Source organism: Leucoraja erinacea, chromosome 14, assembly GCF_028641065.1.
Source record: "Leucoraja erinacea ecotype New England chromosome 14, Leri_hhj_1, whole genome shotgun sequence".
NCBI classification, from domain to species: Eukaryota; Metazoa; Chordata; class Chondrichthyes; order Rajiformes; family Rajidae; genus Leucoraja; species Leucoraja erinaceus.
In genome coordinates this window covers 31,273,420-31,299,710 of record NC_073390.1, presented here as the reverse complement: position 1 = coordinate 31,299,710, position 26,291 = coordinate 31,273,420, and the positions used below count along the sequence as shown (strand labels likewise).

General features: G+C 44.6%; 1 protein-coding gene across 1 annotated transcript in view; it reads left to right on the top strand.

The window, feature by feature from the left end:
- The window catches only part of LOC129703508 (rootletin-like), a 229,040-nt gene that overhangs the window by 4,389 nt on the left and 198,360 nt on the right, over window positions 1-26,291 (top strand). The window contains exon 3 of the mRNA XM_055646034.1: window positions 19,618-19,757. Coding sequence (XP_055502009.1) covers window positions 19,618-19,757 — 140 coding nt within the window. The remainder of the gene's footprint in view (window positions 1-19,617; window positions 19,758-26,291) is intronic.

Here is a 26,291-nt window from a genome sequence, read left to right as displayed (position 1 = left end):
GAAAGTTACAAAGGGGCACGATAATGGTGATGAGATCACCTCTCATTCTTCTAATCTTCAAAGAATATAGAACTAATTTATTTGGCTTCTTATGATGGGTAATCCCTCTAACCCAAATAATTAGCCGTGAATCTCATTTCGACTACCTTCAATGGCATTATTTCCTTCCTTGATTAATGACAAAAACAGTACTTCAGGGGTAGCCTTGCTTGTATCTTGTACAATAAGCGAGTTCGGTATTACAACTGTGCATGCCCAGGTCATGGGTCATTTGGGCTAAACATTCTCGCCAGCTGAGCTACTGTGTGTATACGGACCTGCGTATTCATTTCAATGAGATTTATAAATAAAGTAATCTAAGTGGGACCCGTTGGATCCCAGCATCACAAGGGAGAGCTGGTCCCCCGACGTAATATTCCACCTCTTCACAAATTCCAATATTGGTGGCCAGTGGGTGGGGGGGGGGGGCTTTCCGGGGCGCTAGTATGGGTGTTGTGGGCTGAAGAGACTGGTTTCCAGAGGGCTAGTATGGACATTATAGGCCGAATAGATTCTTGGGCTGATGGCTCAGTCACTCAAGCCTGTTGTGCTGGCAGCTCACTCACTCACGGCTGGTGGGCTGGCAGTTGACTCATGGCTATTCCCTGAAATTCCATTTTAAGCAGGGTGCAAGGCCATCAAATTTGTGCAGTTTCATATCATTTCAAGTAGGGTGCAAGGCCACTAAAGACAGTGAGTCGTGACCTCACCCTTCTCCATCTTGCATAGACTGAACCACGCCAAACTTCTGGGTTTTATAGTCCCTCCCCCCCCAACCACCCCACCAGAAGGGGTGTGGCCTTCATGGCCTGATTGACATGAGAGAGAATCTCACCATTTTTAAAACACAAATAACTCTTTTATTTTCCATCGATATGAACAATTCTTGGCACCTGATGAGCGGAGGGGGACTCTAAGATGGCCAAAAATCACAGCCGTACGTGGTAGTGTTTTTTTCTAAAATCAATACAAAACACAAACAGGATTAGACTTTTAATTATATAGAAGGCAAGGCAAATTTAATTAGGCAAGGCAACTTTAAATAGGCAAGGCAACTTTAATTAGGCAAGGCAACTTTAATTAGGCAAGGCGACTTTAATTAGGCAAGGCAACTTTAATTAGGCAACACAGCTTTAGCATTTTGAAACCAAAGGCAACACAGCTTTAGCGTTTCCAAACCAAAGGCAACACAGCTTTAGCATTTCCAAACCAAAGGCAACGCAGCTTTACATTTCCAAACCAAAGGCAACACAGCTTTAGCATTTCCAAACTATATTTTCAAACCACATTAAGGGCACTGACAGGTCAGTAAAACTACCCACAGTTTAGTAGACATGTGTTCAGTGTTATTCACAGCTCAGACTGAGAGACGTGACCCTCTCGCTCCCCCATCTTGCAGAGACTCTGAGGCACTCAACACTTCCGGGTTTTATAGTCCCTCCGGAAGGGGAGTGGCCTTCAGGAGAATCTCAACATTTTTTAAACACTAATAACTCTTTTATTTTTCATTGATGGGAAAAATCCTCTTGTCTTGCGCAGCGGAGGGGGACTTTGAGTAAGATGGCCAAAAATCACAGCCGTAAGTGGCAGCGTTTTTTCTAAAATCAATATACAGAACAACAGGAAGTGGTCAAGATCAGACATTTAGTAATATAGATTAATTTGTCAAATATATCAGCAGTGGGTCACAGCATACTGCAGGCGGCATATATTCACAATTGTATCTATTTAAATTATTGACTCAATACAGCACCAGCCTTGATAACGCAAGAATACCTGGAATGAACCTGTCAATTATCAAATCGCTGGCATTAGCCTGAGTCACAGCCATTCAATTTCATATTAATTTACACGAATTACAAGTTGTGTGGTCAACCAATTTTAGACAGTGCTTACATTCCTATCTAAATAACCTACCTGGATTGAAAGAAACGAGGAGAATGTGCTGTGTGGGGGGTAAGTTCGAAAGTTTAGATTGGATTCGACAGGCTGGTTAAACCTTCGAGGTGGGTTCGCTTAAATAAAGATGCTGTCGCCTTAACCTCTGGGGTTGGTTCCAGTCTGTCAGGGCACATAGTTGGGAGCTGGATCCGGGTGACCGGGCCGTGATAATCATGAGAATTTGCAGCCATTTGAACCACAGCCAAACTAGAGGCTTCACTCAGGAGTGGGTTACAACTCCCCAGCTGATGGGACCTGTTCTCGCTCTCTTTGAAGGAGGCGCCACGAGTAGGCAAACGCAGAGCCAACCCGTAATATGAGTGGGAGCATTTTCTCTGTCGGATTTTGTCGACAGTTGGGATGGGGGATCTGGGAGAGAAAGAGCTGGCGATGCCGCACAGATGGAACAGTCTAATAATGACCCATTAAAATCCGCTCTTCCGCCATTTGGCAACCTGGGCTGATCTGATCTAATCTGATAGCCCTCTCGCTAGCTCGCTGCGTTCCCGATCCGAACGCAGAAATTCCACAAAACCTTTGGGCTTCGGGTAACACCTGCACAAAGAGCCTTTGCTAACAAGGGCTGGTGAACTGTGCTGGCCAACGTGCACTGGGCGAGATCGCTGGGGGAAATGTACCGCAACCATCGCAACGTTGGAACGGCACAAACCCTCCACAGCTCCTTCACAGGGCCAACCCTGTACTCCGTTTTTTCTCGGGGGTAAATCTTTGCATTAACGATACATTCACACCGCCTGTAGATAAAGCATCAGTCCACATCACACTGATACAGTCGCTGCCTGCCTCAGATTAAATGTATTTTTACATATAAATTATGAATAAAGATACGGAAATGTTTCAAACACAAGTAATATTTTCTTATTCCAGCAGCAAACACATTCAAGATTAAATAAAAATAATAAATTCTTTAACTTTTTGAATATCTCATAATTGCAGATAAATGAATTGAACTCAAACTGGGACTGTGTAAGTATTGTGTGAACAGCAGAACAAGAAAGGAAGCTATTTTACTTCGGAGTCACGTGAGTGACTACGTGAAGACCCCGCCAGCACGCATGTGCAACATAGCGTCTCACGCAGTGCAACAGCGACGGACGGGAGCACGAGCTCTCCCGCAACAAGTTTAAAAACGGGACCTCTAGGTAAGTAAACTTACTCTGAGGTTGTATTTTGGAAGCTGCTTTACCTTACATGAACAAGGGAAAACAAGCAAAGAAGGTCGTACCCTGTCCGACTGCAATAGACCAGGAGGGTCCCAGCAGTGGGGGGCGACCGGCGGCACCTGGACCGCACATGCTGCGGTCCTCAGTCACCGACAATATTTCCGAGCCAAGCCCAGCGCCGCTAGCACCACAGCTCGAACAACCGCAGCGGGCTGGAGGCAAGGCTAAACGGAAGTTGGACAGGCCGGTTTACTCGGATGAGTTCGGTGTGGAAGACTCACCGCCCGAGAGCGGCAGAGGTGGCCGTTTGGGCCGTATGGAAAGGCTCATGGAGCAAATACTCCAGCGAGACTTGCTCCGGGAGATGGGGCAAGCTCGCCAAGGGAGCACATGCACTCCCGTTCCAGTGCATTATCAAGCACTGGCCATCGCATCACCCTCTGTAGAAGGAAGCATTGGCGACCAGGACTGGGCTGCTCAAGAACAGGGATCACTGGCTGAAGAACACGGGAGTATGCTGGAGGTACAGGATCAGGAAGAGCTGCTGGGAGTGGTGAACTGCTACGCGGCAACACCGTGAGCGGGACGGCCGTTACAACCTAAACTGGCGGCCAGCATTGACTACCTGTCCTTTAAACCACTCCATGAACAGGTAGTCAATGAGGCGTTGGATCTTTACACGTTTCCCGAAAATTGCATTTCGCTCAATGTGCCTGCCGTTAACAGTCAAATCTGGGGGTACATTGGGCAGGGTATCAGGACCTCAGAACCACAGATCCTGCTATTTGGCAAAGACTTACCAAAGCAAGTCAAAGATCTGGATGAAGAATCCAAGGCATTTGGACTCATGAGGGCAGGCCCTGGATCGAGCAAAACCACGCAACCCAGACGGCAGTACCCCTACGCATCCACCAGTAGGCGTCTACTTCATTGTACTTGTGAAAGCTCGGGGCCCGCATGTCATCCCCGGAAGTCTTTTTTAGGACAGTCCCAGAGCGGGCCCCATGGAAAATGCGTCACCCCGGCAGACAAGGAACCAGAAGCCCAAGAAGTGAACACTCTACCAATAACAATGGAGGTAGGTGGGTCTGGTTCCTACCAGTACATAAAAGTGGGGGGATTTTGCTAACAGGGGGTAGTCTACACCTGTTTTTGGAAGCATGGAGGACTATCACACTTGATAATTATATACTAAAAAGTATACAAGAAAATGTATTCAAGAAAATATGCCACTAGGTCAGCATGCACCCCAAAGGGGATTTACCCTCTCACTAAAAGAAAAACGTGAGAGACAAGCAGAACTGGTGAGGTTACATACAAAGGGAATCATAGAGAAATCTAAACATGAACCTTTGGAATTCGTATCAAATATATTTACTAAAACCAAAAAAGATGGTGGATGTTGCATCATCATTGACTTAACCACATTGAATACTTTTGTTAGGTATATACACTTTAAAATGGAAACATTTGTGACTACCAAACAATTGATTTCCAAAGGATACTTTATGGCAAGCATCGACTTAAAAGATGCATACTATTCAGTACCCATTCATAAGGATCATTGTAGATACCTAACATTTAACTGGATGGGGCAACTATGGCAGTACAAATCGTTGCCTTATGGTCTAACATCAGCCCCAAGACTGTTTACCAAGATATTAAAACCAGCCCTGGCAATATTAAGAAAACAAAAACATATTGTCATGGCATATCTTGATGCTATTTTGATAATAGGCAAAACCATGGAATTAGCTAATTCAGCAGTATTAGCTACTAAACATTTATTTGAAACCTTGGGGTTTGTCATACATCCAGTAAATCTAAGTTGACGCCATCCACAACTATGGACTATTGGGATTCACAATTAACTCAGTCCACATGTCTATAACATTGCCAAAAGAAAAATCAGCAGAATTGGCACAAGCCTGTAACAAATTAATGGTTAACAATCAACCAACCATTCGACAAGTGGCAAGAGTAATTGGGAAATTAGTAGCAGCATTTCCAGCTACCCAGTTTGGACCTTTGCATTATCAAAACTTACAAAGAACAAAAGTGTAAGCGTTAAAACAACATGCAGGTCACTTTGACTGAACCATGAAATTACCTATTGAAGCAATATTAGAGTTACAATGGTGGAAAGAGAACATTTGGCATAGTTCCAGTCCCATCATTATCAATATTCCAACATTAACAATACAAACAGATGCCAGTGCTCAAGGCTGGGGAGCAACTAATACCATATCCAGTACAGGTGGTAGATGGGCTAATCTAGAATCATCACTACTACAGACACTGGGTGTAAACTATTTGGAAATGTTGGGTGCGTTCTATGGGTTAAAAGTATATTGTTCAAATATGCACCATGTCCGTTTGCAGATTGACAATACCACAATGGTGGCCTATATTAACCATATGGGTGGTATAAAATCGATATCATGTGATAATTTGGTCAACACAATCTGGCAATGGTGTGTCGACAAACATATTTGGCTATCAGCAACTTACCTACCAGGTAAGCTAAATACAGTGGCAGACACCAGGTCACGTAAATTCAATGATAACACCGAATGGATGTTAAACCCCAAAGCATTTGCTGAAATCACAAAGCAATATGGAACACCAGATATCGATCTCTTTGCATCCCGACTGAATCACCAGGTACCAATATATGTCGCTTGGGAACCAGACCCTGAGGCAGCGGTGATAGATGCATTCTCGCTGAACTGGGGAACTATTTTTTCTATGCCTTTCCCCCCTTCTGCCTCATCAGTCGGGTACTACGCAAAATACAGATGGACTCTGCTTCAGGCATTTTGGTAGTACCCGACTGGCCCACACAGCCATGGTTCCCAGTGGTCCTTGACAGGGTCATTGAACCACCCATGACCATTCCCAGCGGACCAGATCTACTGATCCACCCTGTCTCAGGCGAAAGTCACCCATGCCATGACAGAATAAACCTGTTGGGTTGCAGATTCTAAAAAGACCTTTACTGGACCTGGGATTGTCAAATAGGACCATGGACACGATGACAGCATCTCACCGTCTTTCCACCAAGAAACAATATCTCTCCAGTATCAGAAAATGGGAAACGTACTGCTCAAGAACAGGGACAACATACAGATCAACAACCATAACAAATATACTGGAGTTCCTGGCCAGGCCAACCACGATGAAGGTCGAAGCTATAGCACTATCAATTGTGCTAGGAGTGCACTGTCAGCCTATCTGAGGCAGGCACCAGGACAACAGGCCATAGGGTCTCATCCGCTGGTGGCCAAATTAATGAGGGATCTTCAATACAAACCCCCCTAGACCTAGGTACACCAAGATCTGGGATGTCAGCGTTGTCCTGGCATACCTAAGGGGATGGCCACCAGCCAGATCCCTCACTCTGGAACAGCTAACCCTGAAAACGGCTTTGCTGATGGCGTTAGTCTCAGCACAAAGGGTCCAGTCCCTTTACCTACTCAGACTGGACAATATGGTCATAACATCAGACCAAATAACATTCACCATTCAGGAGCTGGTAAAACAGAGCAGACCAGGAACTTCAGGACTCATTATGGAATTCCGGCCGTACCCACCTGACCCCCGTTTATGTGTCATGGCACACCTACTACTATATATCAACACAACCAAAGATTCCCGAGGGAGAGAAAAGGCACTATGGGTCAGCCACAAAAAGCCACATGGTCGGGTGTCATGTCAAACCATCTCTAGATGGCTCAAACAGGTATTGGGAGCTGCTGGAGTGGATACTGATATTTACACATCGCACACCATCAGGGCAGCATCCACGTCGGCGGCTAACAGAATGGACGTGCCATTGGACCACATCCTGGCAACAGCGGGGTGGTCCATGGAAAGAACTTTCCAAACATTCTACAACAAGCCAATAGTAAAACCTGTTTCATTTGCAGAGAGAATTTTAGACTCTGCAAATATATAATTTAAGCCCGGGGGAGCATTATTTTCTTTGTTATTGTTTCAAATAAATACCATTATTGTTTTATAAACAGATTCATGTTTGATTACGATAACATACTTCCTCCCTTGGATGACTTTGGCAGTGAGTGAAGCATGGACTGTTACATGGTTTGAAATCACAGAGCTTTAAAATCTTCACGTAGTCACTCACGTGACTCCGAAGTAAAATAGTAAGATTAAACGAGAACTTACCAGTTTGAAGTTTGATCTTTATTTTATGAGGAGTTACGATGAGGGATTACGTGCCCTCCGCTCCCACCCTCAATTATAAAGGTCAACTGGTATCTTAGTTCTCCTTATCTTTACTATGTTTATTTCAGTTATTGTGTTGTTTCTGTGATTCCACACCGCTGTTTTGAAGTATGTCGCGCATGTGTGCTGGCGGGGTCTTCAAGTAATCCCTCATCATAACTCCTCATAAAATAAAGATCAAACTTCAAACTGGTAAGTTCTCGTTTAATCTTACTATTGTTGACAGAATTCTAGATTAATTCCTTGGTAGAATAGTTAATAATTATACACAGTTTGTACAGCACTGTGTTTGCTTTTTTAATTCTGAATGACAAATCCCATGATTTCTTGCATTTATCGAGATACCGAACCCGCTTAGTCTAACAAAACTGCTCATATTCAATGTGCAAATTACCCTTCTTGCCTTTATGAATTGCCTTTATTGCCCTTGCTTCTTGTTAACTTGTGGTGTTCCATCCCCAAGAATACCTAGATCCCCCGGTACTTTACTCATCTACAATTTCTCTCCATTTGGATTATAATGGCAGTTTCTTATTGCGTTCTCAAAGTCCAACTTTGATAGCCGTTACTCCTCGCGGATGGGTTGGAGGTAGAGTTTACGCACTCACGACACACTTGATAGTAAAAAAGTATCTTCCAAATGTTGTTTCTTGATTAATTAACCTTTTATTGAACTAGTACATAGCAAATAAATAATCCATCACTTTCCGTTCTTAATCCCTGTTCCATTCATGTGATATAAATCACATGAAAGTTTCTTCATATAAAAGCAGGCCGTCTCATTAACTTGTGTGTGTCGTGATCATGATTCATGTGTGGTAAAAAACTGTATTCTCACCATCATTCCGAGACCCAACTGACTCCTAATCTATGAGTCTGCGCTAGTCTCCTCTAGAAATAGACATGTCCCTTCTACATATCAAATCCCACCTGCAAAAGTACAGACTGGTAAAAACTAAAATATTAAAAATGACTATAATATACTGACTTAAGCTCAATGGCTCCTACATACCGGTCCCTAATTATTCTACGTATATAACAAAACAATTACTAATAGACATTAAAAAAGGAACAAAAAAGCTTAATGTATATTAAAAAACAAAAGTAACATGCATTATATTTTGCATTCAGTCTTCTTTAGCGATTCTTCCATCTTCACCTTCGCCTTCTAGAAGCAGACATATCTTATTATCAGTCTTACCAAGACATTGTTACTGAAGACGTACTGTACGCACAAAACCTTCTTATCATACTTCATCCTCTCTTAACTTCGATAGGACCAAAATAATTTACCCCATCATCTGTAAATGGAGGATTACTAGGTTGAATCCTCTCCAGAGGTAAGCCCGCCATTTTCTGTTCTCCAACTTTTCCACGCTGTCGTCTACATTCAACACAATTTTTTATTATCTTTTTTGCAGCAGCTTTGATAATCCAATATTTTTACAAAGCTTTGACAACATATAATTTCTTCCTCCATGTCTTATCTTTTCATGGATATGTCATAACAACAATGTTGAAATATGAAAGTCCTTCGATAGAATAATAGGATGCTTACCTTTCTCAGGCATTGCTAGTCTATTCAGGTGACCACCCGCTCTCAGTAGTTCTTCTTCCAATATCAAGCTTGTACAATTTACTGTCTCTTTTGACACCATGTACTCCGGCTTCTAACATCAATATTTATTTTTTGTATCTTTGTCTTTGACAGAAAGAAATAATGACGTTTTCTGCCTTGAGAGATCATCAAGGTGTAAACCCTGTCAGCAATATGATGCCTTAAAGACATGCATCTTCTTTTCAACCTTTTCCTTTAGTTTATCGGGATCTTCTTCAAAGATATCTTCAGCAATCTCTTTCCTTTTCCGAGCAAACAGCAATAACTTTGTTTAAGTTTTAAGAACCCAAGCCACCACAGTCATCAACTTATCCCTTGATGATAAATGGGTAATTAAATCATTTGTTGTGTCCGATGAATCCTTAACAATAACATTCACCATGATGTCTTGTTTAATTTCCGGATCATAGAAGAATAAGAATAACCTTTAATAATCCTTTACAGGAAATTACAGTGCCACAACAGCTTCAAGACAGACATAACACCACACATTTCAACAGATATCTTCAATACATAATAAGTTAAAATTTTTGTGCATTATAAAACCTTATAGCAGCTGGTATACAAGACTTCCTATGTCTCTCCGTTTTGCACATTGGTGCAATCAGTCTCTGACTGAAGATGCTGCACTTGATCACCTTCAGGGCGTGGAGTGGGTGAGTGGGGTTGGTCATTATTGAGCCTAGTTTTTTCAGAGTTCTGGCCTCTGCCACCTGCTTGACCGTTAGTTGCTCTGCCCCAACCACTGAGCCGGCCTTCCTGATCAGCTTATCCAGTCTGTTTTTGTCCGCTATTCGGGCGCCTTCTCCCCAACAGGCCACAGCAAAAAACAGAGCACTGGCCACCACTGAATGGTAGACACTGCACAGTAGGGGTTGACAGATATTAAATGACTTTAGCCTCCTTAAAAAATACAGTCTACTTTGTCCCTTCCTGTACACCGCCTCCATATGACTCTTCCAGTCCAGCTCACTGTCAAGCTGCACACCAAGGTACCTGTGGTTGGCGACCACCTCCACCTCAGTGCCCCTGATGGTGATTGGTGTTGGTTGAGTCCTCCTCCTCCCCCTCCTGAAATCCACAACTATCTCCTTCGTTTTTTTGGTGTTGAGATGGAGATTATTGTGTGCACTCCACTCCACAAAGTTGTTAATTGTGTCTCTATACTCCTCCTCATTGCCCCCTTTGATGAGGCCTACAACAGCTGTGTCATCTGAAAATTTCTGCAAAAAGCAGCTGTTGGTGTTATATTGACAATCCGCTGTGTAGATGGTAAACAGGAATGGAGCCAGCACAGTTCCTTGTGGAGCCCCTGTGCTGCTCATGATGGTGCTTGAGACATTGTTCTGTAGGCGCACATACTGTGGTCTGGGGAAAAGGTAATCCAAACACCACAGTACCATTAATGGATCCACCTTCATCTTCTCCATCTTCTCCCCTAGCAGTCGAGGCTGAATTGTGTTAAAAGCGCTAGAGAAGTCAAAGAATGTAATTCTTACAGATGCATCAGGGATGTCCAGATGTGTGTACGCCCTCTGCAGCATGTAAATAAGGGCATCATCGACACTGATGTTGGGCTGATATGCAAACTGTAAAGGATCCATTTGAGTTGACACACTAGTCCTGAGGTAGGAGAGGACAAGTCTCTCAAATGTCTTCATAATATGTGAAGTGAGCGCTACTGGTCTGTAGTCATTGTGGTGAGTGGGATAGGTCTTCTTTGGGACAGGTACCAGGCAAGATGTTTTCCACAGCCTTGGGACCTTCTGTAGACGCAAGCTCAGGTTGAACAGGTGTGTTAGAATACCACACAGCTCTGAGGAGCAAGTCTTCAGTAGCCTTGGGCTGATGTCATCGGGCCCCACTGCTTTCCCTGGCTTCAGTCTGTCCAGCATCATCTTGACCTGCGCAGTATGAAGAGTCATAGGTAGGGCTGGTGGTGTAGTAGTAGGTGGGAAGGGGGGACCCCGTGCAGATGACATCTCAGGAGTATTGGAGAGAGGGAGGGGAGATGGTGAGGAAGCATCAACGGTCAGCAGACCAGGTGGGGGAGACTGGGATGGTGTGGGATTTGAAATCATTAGCATTGATTTCAAATCCCAGTTCATGTTTTGGCAGTAAGTTCCATTATGGGAATTGTCATTTGCTTCAATGGTGCCACTCTGCCTTTCCCATTAAGAATGCAACATGTACTTCCTTGTCATCATTTTCCAGTCTTAGATACGAAACAGTATTGTAGCCACTTTCACTGGCATCTGAGAAGTGATGCAGCTGTGCACATCTGATTTGACCAAAATTTGTAGGCTTCATGCACCGGTCCACTTTAAATTCCGAGCTCTTGTCGAGAACTGCTAACCATTCTGTCCATCGCTGAGAGAAGGTTTGCGTTATACTCTCATCCCATCCAAGTTTTTTCTCACAGAGATCCTGCAAAATTAACCTGGCTGGCAGTGTAAATGGTGCAAAAAAAGGGTCATAAATAGAACCAATCACGGATATGATACCCCTTCTTTGACATGGTCGCTGTTGAATCGAGATTCTGAACTTGAACACATCTGTTTCAACGCACCAGTGTAATCCTAGTGCTCTTTCCATTGGCAGATTGTCTTTGTCCAAATGCAACTCTCTGGTCTCCTTGGCTCTGTTATCTGGTGGAATGGTTTCCAATACAACGCGGCTGTTGCTGATCCACTTGGATAGCACAAATCCTCCCTTATTACAAAAAGAAGTCAGATGTTTTACCATTTGAATTGCTTCCTCTTCCGTCTAGCACCCGGTTGCTGAGATTAAGTTTTTTCGCCCATCCACTTACTCAGTGCTAGTTCTGAGTCATGCCAGATATTCTCTGGCTGTAGATTTGATTTAGCTGCTGTTTCCAGCTTAGTAGCTCCTTCTTTGGCTAAGGAACTCTTCTTCTGAGATATTCTTGTGCCACATCTTGAACCCTGACCTTCCAGTGCCTCCTTCTTCGTCTTGCCAACTGCCAACTTCATGGCTATCTTCAGCAAACAATCTTTTCTGCTTCTATAAAACAATCATTATTTTCAAAGTTGTATTGGCTTCTTTGCCAGTGTCTGTTGTGAATAGTCGTTAGCTGGGCACGCTGCATCTCCTCGGAATCCAAAACATAAATTAAAACTGAGCTTTTCAAGGTCAACAACTAGCAGCTATCTTCAAGTTAGCATAAGCAAACTTCTGACTGCATTCTTTACTTCTGCAGAACATTTTCACAGGCTATTAAACTTTAAACTTCTGGAAGCTTTCAAATATGATAAAATAGTAAGATTAAACGAGAACTTACCAGTTTGAAGTTTGATCTGTATTTTACGTGAAGAACCCGCTTCCAACGCATGCGTGTCATTCTTCAAAGCAGCGGTGTGAGGTCACAGAAACCTATAATGACCTAACATAGTAAGATTATCAAAGAGATACCAGTTTTTGATATGATCATAAGAGGGTGGGAGCGGAGGGCACGTATTCCCTCAACGTTCCCCCTCATAAAATACAGATCAAACTTCAAACTGGTAAGTTCTCGTTTAATCTTACTATTTTACTTCGGAGTCACGTGAGTGACTTTGTGAAGATTTCAAAGCTCTGTGACCTCATGCCGTGGAACGAGTCCATGCTTCACAACTGCCTTGGGTATTGGGAGAGAGCATCATTAGTAATTTTAAAACACACTTATGCAAAGAATTGTGTGGTATAACGAAAAAAGATATACATTTTTTAAATTGACAATCATAGCCCTGTAACCTTTCGGGCAAATTATATTGTTGAACATAAAATGGTTTCTGAACACGATGATGGCTCCAAAAAATAACTGGTTTATTATAAAACCTTTGGAAAAACCTTTTGGATGACCATCCTGCCATTCTGAGGATTTGGTCTGTGGGTACCTCTAGAATTTTTGCTGCGGATGTTGCTGCAGCCCTGGTGGAATGAAAGTTAAAAACATTAGTGTCTATTCCTGCCATCTTTAGGACATATTTGAGCCACCTTGATATAGTTTGGGTCGTGACCCTTTTGTGCGGTTTCTTGTAAGAGATTAACAACGCCATTCTCTGACCTCGAATGCTCTTAGTATATTCTATGTATAGTTGGATGTGTCGCGCTATACACAGTCGTTCGTCATATGGGTATACCATAAATTCAAACACTTGACCCGATGAACCTGGTCTGTTTTCTTTTATTAAATCCTGTATGACAAACACCAGTTTCTCGGGTGAGATGATCAGGGAGTCCAGGCTCAGTTTGCTTAATGGCTGGACTCGTTGTGCGGTAACTAACGCCATGAGCATAACCATCTTCATGGTCCGTTACTGAAGTGACAATGCTGTTATGGGCTACCAGCTCCTCAGCATGTTTAGAACGACACCCACGTCCCAGATTTCGGAGTACCTGGTTTTAGGGGGATTACCATTGAATATGCCCCTCATGAGTTTTGTTACCAGGGGGTGCGTTCCCACCGTGTGCCACTCCGTTCCTTGTGATAGGTAATTGGAGAGTGCACTTCTGGCACTATTGATGGCACTGTAGCTCCAACGATTATCATAATGGAGGCTAGTTAAAATTCCAATACGGCCAGAATGTTCTTGGCCTTTTGGTCGAGGTTGTTGTCCAAGCAGTATATGCCCCATTTCTTGATGTGTCCAAGGTACTGCTTCCGTGTTGACAGTCTTAGTGCAGATGAGATGAGATTCATCGTCCTGTCTGACAGCCCCATGCCGTGTAGTGGGTCTTTCAGACTCTACAAATCAACAAATCCATAGTCTTATGGCATGGATGACTGCCCCCAGTCACTGGATGAATTAATAAATTTGGCTATGTTCATGTGGGAACATGGTTCTAACACCATCCCCTGTATGACCGAATACCATGATTGAGTAGGCCAGTCGGGTACTATGAGAATCCCAGATGCTGAGTCTAGTTGAATTTTTTCCCTAGTACCCCATTGATGGGGCAGAACGGGGGAAATACATCACCCTATGGCTTTGTTTACATAACAATGCCAAGCTGGTTTTAGAATTTTAGTAAATAATATTGGGGCTGATGTTTGCCCCTTTGGTAAGCTCTATATTGCCAAAGTTCCCCCTCTTTTGAGTCAATGCCTGCCATATAGAAAAACCCAGCTGACACCAAGTCTTTATCAGTAATAAGAGTATCCATCTTAAAATGAACATCTTGAACGAATGTGTTTAGGGTTGAAAGGTCAATGATAATCCTGCAACCCCCATCTATTTTATTTTTAATAAATATGTTTGATACAAATTCTAATGTTCCATGAAAAGTATGCTCAATCACACCTTTTGTGTACAATTTTTGTAGCACCATGTGGGCTTTAGATTGTTTGGGTTATGTAAGGACAAAATGCCATTCTGGTGTATGTTCAGATTCAGATTCAGATTCAGATTCAGATTCAATTTTAATTGTCATTGTCAGTGTACAGTACAGAGACAACGAAATGCATTTAGCATCTCCCTTGAAGAGCGACATAGCAAACGATTTGAAAAAAAAAAAAATAATAAGTGTCCGGGTGTTCGGGGGGGGGGGTGGTGATTGGCAGTCACCGAGGTACGTTGTTTAGTAGAGTGACAGCTGCCGGAAAGAAGCTGTTCCTCGACCTGCTGGTTCGGCAACGGAGAGACCTGTAGCGCCTCCCGGATGGTAGGAGGGTAAACAGTCCATGGTTGGGGTGAGAGCAGTCCTTGGCGATGCTGAGCGCCCTCCGCAGACAAAGGCTTGCTTTGGACAGACTCAATGGAGGGGAGCGTGGAACCGGTGATGCGTTGGGTTGGTAAATTCTATCAGATAGCCCTGAATACTGCTGAGATTATATGAATCCGTAGTGATTTTATACCATAACTGTAGTGTTGCAACCTCCCCTCCCCCACCATCGTGGGTCCCTTTTTAACAGAAGAACCACACCCACCTACCTCCATGGTTACCGGTGGTTGTGTTATTTCCTTGGTTTTTGAAAAAGGGGGTTCTGGTTTGATATCTCTTGTTCGGGGTTGTGTGGGAGGTTGAGGCTTCCGCATCTTCCAGGGTGGCCGTCCCTGGCCATACCCTAAAAAGGCTACTGCGGGTTATATTGATTTCTGGCACTGCCACTGGTATGAGCCACATTTTTTATGGCCTTGCATGTGGCTGGTATCGTGCTCCAAAATAGGCCCTTGCGCTGGCCTTGATGAGCCCCAGTGTCTTGGCTTCGTCCACCCACAGTTCTTTGTTTGCAAATGGTAGCATTTTAGGGGTCCAGTGCTGGCTGAATGGCAGCCTTCCACATGTAGTTCAGCTCATATTGCATATTACTAAAACAGAGCTAGTGCGTCTTGATGGTCTTTGGTTACCTCTGTTTAGTCCAGGGTGCGGGTGTATGCTGTGATCCCTTCCGTCAATCCCTTTAAGGTTTTTTGGATCTTGAGGTCCTGGTTCCTGATGTTCGTCCCCATATGCTGCCAAATGCATTGGTTTACACTGGGCACCTGTAATGCCTCACCGTTGCCAGGTGGCAGATGTCTGGCCAGTCTCTGTAAATATTTCTTGTTGGAGTTTGTGGCCGGACATATAGTAATACTATTGCCATCCTGGATCCAAGTCTACCCCTGTTTGACTTGGTTAAAGTAATCAGCCACCATGTCCAGCAGAGTCCCTGCTGTGTTAGGATCGTGGGACGCTGTATTACCAGGCTCTGACCCATCAGGGTCCTGCCTACTCTTTTTTATAGAGTTAGAGATCTCTAGGGGTCCCGCACGGGGTACCCATGTGGGGCTTACCTCCTGCCCACTTGTCTTTTGTTCTGCGGACCCCTCTTGCAGGTCAGCCCAGAACTGACCCGCAGTGCTCCCCTCTGATGGGGTAGAAGCATTGTGCAGCCCTCAAAGAGGTACTGCTGTGGGTTTATCACGTCGGAGCAAGGCTCCATACACCGCTTCTTCCCGCTCCAGCGCTCTCGGGCGCTGGCCGCCGGCGGTTATGCAAAGTCGGACCCCTCTGAGTCCACGACCTTGTTTGTTTTGTGTCTAGCCTTACCGCTCGGCCGCATGGATCTGGCCGGTGCGGGGCCGACATCGGGCACAGCTGATCCCACTACGGGTGATCCAAGTGCCGCTGGCTGCTGCTGGCTGCCCGCTGCTCCACGGTCCTCCTTCTCCAGCTTTGTCCTTCCTTCCGTGGAGTGGATATGGCCGGTGTGGAGGACATCTGGCACAGCTGATTCCATCTAGCCCACCAGCTTTGTCGCAGCCCGTTGTTTCTGCACCTGCAATCACCATAGAAATGCAACAAAAAATCGCAGCTCTTACCTGCAGGTCCAAGTTGTTGCTAGGGGTGAGCGTCGTTCCACCCGTCTGCTGCCGTTATTGACTGGTCAAATCAACGGCTCTATTTGAATGGTCTCCCGCCTGGCCGTGGTGTTCTGGCTGGTGCGGGACCAGGTCAGCACTGGTCTCCTTATAACGGGAGTTAAACGTGCCTATGGCGGCTGCTACTGCCGGCTGCCTCTGTCTCCCCAGCCAGCTTTACTAGCAGCACTATGGACAGTCCTTTGTCCAGCTTCCCCTCCTGTACAGACGCAGTGTGGAGAAACAATTTTTGTTTTTTGCTCCCTCTCCCGCCCGTTGCGGGAGCGAGTCGGGAGCGAAAGTTGGGCACAGCTATTCTTATTACGGGAGCCGACTCTGGTCGCAGCTGTTGTCCCCTGTTGCGCTTACTCCACCTGGCTTAGCCACGGCAGGAGCGCAATCTCATATTGTCCCCTAATTTTTAAAAAGGGGGCAGAGCACTAATACAACCTACTGTTGTGTAGGTTATTGGCTCTGTTTTTTCCTCCACCCCGTATGGGGTGAAGTTGGCACTCGCTCCCGTTATGGGAGACAGTGGTGCCGACTTCCGTTGCTGGCTGCCTGCTGCTGTTCAGCGGCAGCTCGGCAGTCTTCCTGGAAACAAGAAGAAAAGGTAAGGAAATTTCTTACCTGTTCCGCAGCCCCAGACCCATGTAGCGTCGGTCCTTGGCTGTTGTCCCTGTTGTCGGACTGACGGCTCCGGAGTACTTCCTTGTCAGCGTTTTTTCTCCCGAAGCTGAAGTCCATTTTATCCCCTGATTTTAAAAGGGGCCAGAGCACTAATACAACCCACTGTTTTGTGGGTTGTTGGCTCTGTTTTTTCCCCCGCCCCGTATGGGGTGAAGTTGGCACTCGCTCCCGTTATGGGAGACAGTGGTGCCGAGTTCCGTTGCTGGCTGACTGCTGCTGTACAGCAGCAGCTCGGCAGCCTTCCTGCAAACAATAAGAAAGGTAAGGAAATTTCTTACCTGTTCCGCAGCCCCAGGCCCATGTAGCGTCGGTCTTTGGGGCTGTTGTCCGGGCTGTCGGCTCCGGAGTGCTCCCTTGTCGGCGTTCTCTTCCCGGAGCTGAAGTCGCACGAACTCCCGCTAAGGGAGACTGTCGTGCCACCGGCCGTTGCTGGCTGCCTGCTGCTTGCAGACTTCTCCCCCGCCAGCTTTCAACAGCCTTCTGTAGAAAAAAGGTAAATATGGAAACGATGTTCACTTACCTTACTGTTGCAGGTTTGAAACCCTGCCATTTGGGAGGAACGTCCTTCCTCCCCACAATGACCAGTTGCAATGCGTGTAGCGTAATGACACGCATGCGTTGGAAGCGGGTTCTTCACGAAGTCACTCACGTGACTCCGAAGTAAAATTGTCGATCAACTCACGGCGCTCTCGGTCAAATAAGTCTTCAATCTTCTTCTAATGACCCAGGCTGCAATGTGTCAGAGTTGCCTGCGGCCAACATATTCTTTGATTCAGGATTTAAGCTCTAATCTCTGGCAGATATTCAGCTTCTTCTTCAGTTCCACTGTTGAATCAGTCTTTGGCTTACAACCTCCTGGTGGTAACACAGTTTTTTACTTATTATAAAGGCATTTTCTTATTACGCTCTCATAGTCCAACTTTGATAGCCCTTACTCCTCGTGGATGGGTTGGAGGTATAGGCTACACACTCACGGCACACTTAAGGGTCTGTCCCACTTACGTGACTTTTACGGCGACTGCCGGAATCCGACATAGGTCATTACAGGTTGCCGAAACGTTTCAACAAAAAGTACAGACTGATAAAACCTAAAGTATTAAAAATGACTATAATATACTGACTTAAGCTTAATGGCTCCTACGTGGATAATCCTTTGCATCCTGGTGTGAAACTACACAATCTCACATCTTCGCACATTGAATTCTATTTGCCATGATTTTGACCTTAACCACTTAACCTATCCACTATCCTGTTGTAGAGTCTGAATATCCGTATTGCAACATGCCCATTCGCCTATTTTAGTGCCATCAGCAAACCTGGATATCTTGCACTCTGCCCCCTCCTCCAGATCTTTAATATACATTGTAAGTAATTGAGGGGCAAGAATTGATTCCTGGGGCACTTCAGTACTTAAGTAGCTGCTCTTATTCCAAATCTCCTTTCTATATGATAACCATTCTTTAACCATTCATGTTAACCCACATCCCTTTGTGTCTGAAGAAGGGGTTCGACCCGAAACGTTGCCTATTTCCTTCGCTCCATAGATGCAGCCTCACCCGCTGAGTTTCTCCAGCATTTTTGTCATCCCTCAATACCATGAGCTTTTACAATATGCTCCAACGTTTAGTTTTATTTATCTGAGAAAAAAAATTAAATCCCGCAAATGACAATCAAGGTGAAATTGAGTTTAGATTTGTTTAGTTCAGAGATACAATGCGGATACAGTGCCTTGGCCCACCGAGTCCACGCTGACTAGTGATCCCTGCACATTAACACTGTCCTACGCACACTAGGGACAATTTACCAAGCCAATTAAACACAAAATCTGTACGTTTTTGGAATGTGGGGGGAAACCGGAGAAAACCCACGGAGAAAACCCACGCAGGTCACGGGGAGAAGGTGCAAATTCTGTACAGACAAGTACCCGTAGTCAGAATCGAACCCAGGTCTCTGATGCTGTAAGGCAGCAACTTTATCGCTGTGACCCCGTTGAGTTAAGACATGAATATTTCACTGGAAAGCAAACATCCATCCATATTTGGCCTGATTTGGCCCCTATACAACTTCAGTCCTACACCAACACATTTGATGCTTAACCTCGCCAAATACCCTAACAGGCTTTAAAAATGCTATAGGAAGCTATTTCTGGAACACCCGTTGTACTAGCACAGAGCAGAGAGGAAGCATCAGTTCATTAACATCTGTGCAAAGGCAATTATAGTGGTCAACAGATGCCAGCGAGAAATAACTGGCCTGTTAACTTACCATCTGTAGTTGGGAACATGCTGAAATGTAGCTAGTCATTTAGAAAGATGTAATGTAATCAAACCACTAATCAAAATGTTTATGGAAAAGAAAGCATGTCTGATACTCCAAGGATGTTACACAAACATCAGATCAATAGAAATTAACTTTCCGATGTCATATATGGATTTCTAGAAGTACAAGCACAAGCACTATGTTACCGTAACTATTTTCCAATGATAGTTTAGAAAATTCTGCTCAATCTGAACATAGAGGTATTAATTTTAATTCTTTAATGTTATCCATGCAGTTGGCAGGAGTTCAATGGCCGGTCTTCAGAGAGAGAATTGTATGCTGCAGGAGGAACTGTCTCGTATGGAAGACTTATTAGCGCAGAGCCATGCTGAGCGCGATGAGCTGGCCATCAAGTTTTGTGCGGTCAACGAGCGGGTAAGCTGGGGCAAAGATATGTACTGGAAGTGAAGCCTCTGAACTGATTCACTATTGTTGATTTTTAAGAATAATTTAGACCCAGCATTCAATAAATGAGAGCAGAAATGTTTGCTCTGCTACCTTCCAGTCACAGCTGCACATAGGAATTTGATAATTTGTCAAATGAAAGTCTGCCCCTTCCCTACCTTACCTGTTGAGATGTCGAATCGTACACCATGGAAACAGATTTTGCAGAGACAGCCATTTTTCCAGTGCCTCTAGATACCTCCTGCAGGTAGACCAGGCCTAGGAAGCACCTTGATGTGCAGTGACCATTGCTGTCCAATGGAACACGAGTTTTATGCTAAGTCTGAGGTCTTGATCTTCAAATACCTTTTTCCTAATCCTCAATGCAAGGGACGGTGTATTTCAACATTGATGCTTGCCTTTATCAAAAAGTGGCTCCCAAGATACGGGAAAACATTTTCCAGGGTTCTGCTGTGAACATTTCATGACTTGTAAAATACTGTATCTGACATGATACATACTGCAGTAGATGTGAAAGGATCATGTACCTACTGTTAGAATTAAAGTTATTTTGTGCGCTCATTGTGATACTTTAACAAGCACCATCTGTTACTTATGCCTCAGCACACCCTGGTTGAATTATTCTGACAATCTACTTATTATATTCCTTGTTTCAACAGTATCACTGACCAAAGCTAAATCCATCTTCTACTTCCTACCAAGATCGGTTTCCATTCTTTAACAACTTTACCTGATGTTAATCAAAGACCAAACCAAGAGCTCGAGCCATATTGATAAATCCAACATTGGCCTCTCTTCTGCAGCCAAGCCCATCGTGCCCCCAAATCTCCTTGTCTAATCCATTGTTTAATCATTTGATCATTCTACCTTCACGTTTACATTAAATCTGTCCCTCATTACCTCAATGCCTCGGTTTTTCTCTTTCTTCTTAAAACCTCTGAGCATAAATTACAGTGCAATGTCTACTTTCCTCCTCTGTAGGTACATTGATTTATTAGATAACATTTCAGGTGTTCAAAAAAAAACTATCCAAGATGTGTCCATTAACTTAGATGCCGTGTAAATTCAATGTAGTTCTCAGACTTTGCCAGCAGGTAGCAGTATTGATTCAAGCAGCCTTACTCTCTCAGTATTCACTTTCGCCTGATGCATCTAAATGGGTTTAAAAACACAAAAGTACAAACTCCTCATGAGGCTAATCCTTATAATTTCTGAAAGATGTCACCTGAAGCCTCATGTTGAGTGGTAACTGTTCACACAGTGACATGTTTTCATTTCTATCACATCTTTAACATAAACACTATAGTCCACATTTCGGGTCACTGAGTCCATGCAAGTTTACGTTACAATCCTCTTTCCCAGTAATTTTCTTTGTAAATTATTTTACCCACTTCCCACTCAACTCCCCCCAGATTCCACCCCTACAATGGGGATAGGTTTACAGTTGCCAACTAACCTGCCAATCCACATGTTTTGGGCTGTGGGAGGAAACCGGAGCACCCCGAGGAAACAGTCACAGGGAGAACATGCAGATTTGGGACAGTGTCAGGATTGACCCAGGTCACAGGAGCTGTAAGGTGGTGGCTCTACTGAGTGCTTAAGGTGTTTCATGGTTGGGTGTTGAATCTAATATAAAAGTGTTTAATCATTTGATCATTCTATCTTCACGTTTATATTAAATCTGTTCCTCATTACCTCAATGCCTCGGTTTTTCTCTTTCCTCTTAAAACCTCTGAGCATAAATTACAGTGCAATGTCTACTTTCCTCCTCTGTAGGTACATTGATTTGTTAGATAACATTTCAGGTGTATAAAAAAAGCTATCCAAGATGTGTCCATTAACTTAGATGCCGTGTAAATTCAATGTAGTTGAGAGTTCAAGAAAAGAAAAGCTTTTAAATAATGCTTAAAACATTAGTATTAGTATTAGATTATCATTGACACATGTACCAAGATACAGCGAAAAGCTTTGGTTTGCGTGCTTTCCGGTAATATCATATCATATATGAATACATCAGTAGTGCAAAGAAGAAAGGTAACAAAGAGCTGAATATAGTAATACAGATACAGAGAAAAAAGTGCGTAGGGCCGCAACGAGGTTGCGCTGTTTTGGTCCCTTTATTTAAGAAAGGATGTCTAGAAGAGATTCACAAAATTGACTCTTTGAATGAGTAATTTGTGCTATCATGAACAACAAAAAGACCTGTGGTCGTAGTCTCACAGAAAGATGTTATTGAAACATGTAAGATGCTTGGGGGCATGACAGATGTTGTGATGTACACTTGTAGGGAAGTGGAAACATGGGGACACAGTTACAAGAGATCAGTCATTTAAAACGGAAGTACATAAAAAATATCTTCTCCCAGAGGGTGGTGAATTTCTAAAGTTATCCCTGAAGGGCTCTGGAGGTAAGACCATTGAAGGAATGTGAAGAGGTGGTATTTATATTTTTGTGGTAGACTAGAGAATTGTTGGCTAAGGGGAAATGGCACAGAAGAAGCGTTGAGGCCTGTGAGAACGTGGCATAATTATATTGAATGGCAGCGCAGGCTCGAGGGACAGGTGACCTACTCCAGCTCCTATTTTTTTGTGCTATTCTGGTTTCTTGTGTGCTGTGGTGCATCCTGTAGAAGGTAAATAACTGCAGTGTGATTACAACAGTAGCAGAGTCCACAAAGCATCAATGTGGTAGACAAGGGTTGCTTTATCCTGGAATGTGTTTCACTATCTTGAGTTTGACTGGGGTGCCACACAAGAGTATTGGTGGGTGGGTGGAGGCAAGTCTTTGGAGAGAGTAGGAGGTAAGTCCTGTGCTGCAGATTCTATCTTGGCCATGTAGTTGAGAATTAACAAGGCTGATTACCCTGTGGCGTCAACGATGACATTGGGTTCGACAGTGACCACACCGACACTCGCAGTTGGGTAAACTCATAAGATGAATTTTATTTACAGTGGCAAATAAAGTCCAGGAGCACATGGGGGCATTGTCCCGCACCTTCAGGACATTGGCAATCTCAGGGTTGTTCCAGCAACTCGGTCCTGGTTTTCAAAGGAGGAGGCATGGTGATAGGCTTCACCCTGCAGTTTGCCTTTGCCTCAAGAGGAGGGGCTGGCGATCTTAGGTTTATCCTGATGTCTTAGCTTTGGGTTTGTAGAGGCAGACTGGCAGTCTTGGAATATCCTGGCAGCTCAGTCGTTGTTTCACTGTGCGTATGCAGTTCCTTTTTGACTGTGGGCATGAAGAGTCACTGGTGTCGCAGGCTTGCCCTGGCCACTCAGTCTTAGCCTCAGTAGAGGTGCTGACTGTCAAAAGCTTCTTCCCAACACCCCAGTTTTGACCACACAGAGGAGCTGGTGGTCTCGGGTTTGTTCCTGTGACTCAGCCTTCCTCGAACTTGCAAAAAGGGAACACAGCTAGCAGGAAGGTGTCTCTCTCTCTCTCTCTCTCTCTCACCCAGCAGTTACCAATGATGATGGGGTTCGGCCTCTCCTGGTCACTCAGCCAGTGATAGAGATTAGAGCAACATGCAAATATAGTTTGCATCATTGTAGCATTACTATTCCGGTGAAAAAGTCCGGTGTCTGTAATGAGCTTGGTTGGAAGATTGTGGCTACACTCCAGTTTATGGGAGAACCTTTCAGTAGTCTTTTTTTATCATCTCTATGACAGGATGTTAAGGGTGGTCCTTGATGAGTACTCATGAGGCACAAATCCTTCCATTTTGTTCCTCCGGCTTGCATCTTTGTCAGGAACTGCTGCATGAAAGTACATACTGCTTTATTGTGTGAGGTAGTTTTCCACTTTGCTTGGAAGTTTGTCTACCTCTGGAGCACATCTATGCTAGAATCATGGCCTTCTGTGCTTTGCTTCATTCAGCCATTTGACTGATGTCACTGATGTCACATTGGGTGAATCGGTAGAGCTGCTGCCTCATAAATCCAGTAATCCATGTTCAATCATGCCCTCCGATGCCATATTTGTGGATTTTACACGCTCTCCCTGTGACTTAAGTGGCATTTGACAAGGCAAGACAAGACAAGAGACATTTATTGTCACATGTACCAATTGGTACAGTGAAATTTGTGGTCACCATACAGCCATACGAATAAAAAAGAGCACAGAAGAAGGCTCTGCAGAGAGTAGTGCGTTCGGCCGAACGCACTATGGGAACTTCACTCACCCCCCTGCAGGAACTATACAACAGGAGGTGCAACTCCAGAGCAAACAAAATCATGAGAGACCCCTTCCACCCCTGCAACGGACTGTTCCAGCTGCTACGGTCAGGCAAACGCCTCCGTTGCCATGCAGTGAGAACGGAGAGGTTGAGAAGGAGTTTCTTCCCAGAGGCAATTCGGACTGTAAACGCCTATCTCACCAGGGACTAACTCTACAGAACGTTTTTCCTTCTATTATTTATTATGTAAAAGAATATGTGTGTTATGATTGTGTTTATAATTTGTTTGGTTGTTTTGTTGTTTGTCTTTTGCACAAAAGTCCGCGAGCATTGCCACTTTCATTTCACTGCACATCTCGTATGTGTATGTGACAAATAAACTTGACTTGACTTGACTTGACTTGACTTGAGAACACGATAGTGTTTAACATAGACATCCCCACACAGCGGAATCAAAGTTTCACACTCTGAGGGAAGGCACCAAAGTTCAGTCATCTTCCACTGTTGTTCACCCATGGTCGGGGGGCTCCCGAACCCTTCGCTGTCACCGCTATGGGCGGCCCGATGTTCAGGCCCACTCGTCGGATGATAAAACTCCAACATCGGAACAGGAGAACATTCTCAGCGGCTTGGAGTACCGAATTGGCCATTTCCTACCGGAGACCGAGGCTCCCGAAGTCCACAGGCCGAGTTGGGCGGAGATTCACGCTGGCGGCCTCGGCAAAGGGATCCCAGGACTCCACAATGTTGAAGTCTGCGATGGAAGCTCTGCAAACCGCAAGCTGTGTTGAAGCAGCAGGCCCAACACTCCGGAGCTTCAAACGGCGATCCAGGTAAGGCATCGCCCGCTCTGCGGTGAATCCAGTGCTGCACCGCTGCTGAAGCTTTGGTCCGGTCCCCGGCAGGAAAGGCTGCGCCAATCCAGTTGGTAGGACGTGGGGGGGGTGAAGATGCGACTCGGAGAATAGTCACAGGAAGTGACTGAGATACAGTTACCCCCTTACCCTACTCCCCTCCCCCATATAGAAATACTAAAACAATCCTCCAAACGCACTTTTAAACAAACTAAAAATTAAAAAAAGATAGAAAAGCAGACAGACTGTAGGCAGAGGCTGCCATCATGTGGCACCCCTAGTGGCTGTTGGGTGATCCGTTGTCCCTCCACGTCCCAAAGACGTGTTGGTTGGTTAATTGGCTATGGTAAATTGCCCCTAATGTGAATGGAAAAACAAGTGGGTGGGGGAAATAACAGGAATGCGGGAGAATTAAAAAATGGGATTAATGTAGGATTAGTATAAATGGATGGTTGATGGTCAGTGTGGACATGAAAGGCTGACGGATCTGTTTCTGTGCTGTATGTCTCTATGAATATATGACTCTATGAACGGAATTGATTAAAGACTGATAGTGTGAACTCAGGAAAGTTGACATGGATAGTCCACTCAAAATTTGTGGTTGCTAATGGTTATGAGTGATAGTCATGTCTATTTGAATGGGTGAGGATGTCCCTCCATTTCAATGGTAGGGCTGCTGAAATGGGGCTAGGATGCAAGCTCTCATGTAATTGAGAGGTTATTAAAAATAAAACTCCGAGGTAGTGACTACTCTGTTGCAGACTGACGTAGCAGCTCAGAGGGAGGAGGGGTTCATAGGCAATGTGGCAAATTTTGGTGATACTGTTATGTTTGCAAAGAAGAGCATCCTGCTACTGCCACAGTAAAGGAAGGTGCGAAAAGATAGAGCAAGGATATCTCCTGGAAGGGATGCTGGGGTCTCTGGATAGCGAGAAAGAAAGTATAGGGACAGGTATTACATGTCTTCCAGTTGCAAGGGAAAGTACCTGGGGAGGGGGTTAGTTTGGGTGGGTAGGAATGAGGAACCAAGGGGTTGTGGAGGGTTCTTCCAGCAGAGGTTGAGGTTCACATGCTTCTCGTCTAATCTCATCTACTGCATACAGCATTACTGATGTAGCCTCCTGTACATTGGCGTAACCAAGATAACCTAGAATAGGTAATCATCTTTTCACACACGTGCTCAGTCCGCCAAGGCTTACTGGATCACCTGGTTACTAACCCTTCCCATTCTCATTCTGACCATTCTATCCTGGACCTCCTCCATTGCCAGAGTGAGGCCGCACGCAAAAATGGAGAAACAGACCTCATATTCCGCTTGGGTAGCTTATAGCCCAATGGTAGGGATATTGAATCCCCGGATTTTAGGTAACCTCAAAAACCTCTCCCCTCCCCTTTCTACCCAACATCCCACTTGCTCCCCCTTCTACCCTGTGTCCCACTTGGACTCCCATCTATTTTTCTCTCTCCCTCCACCTC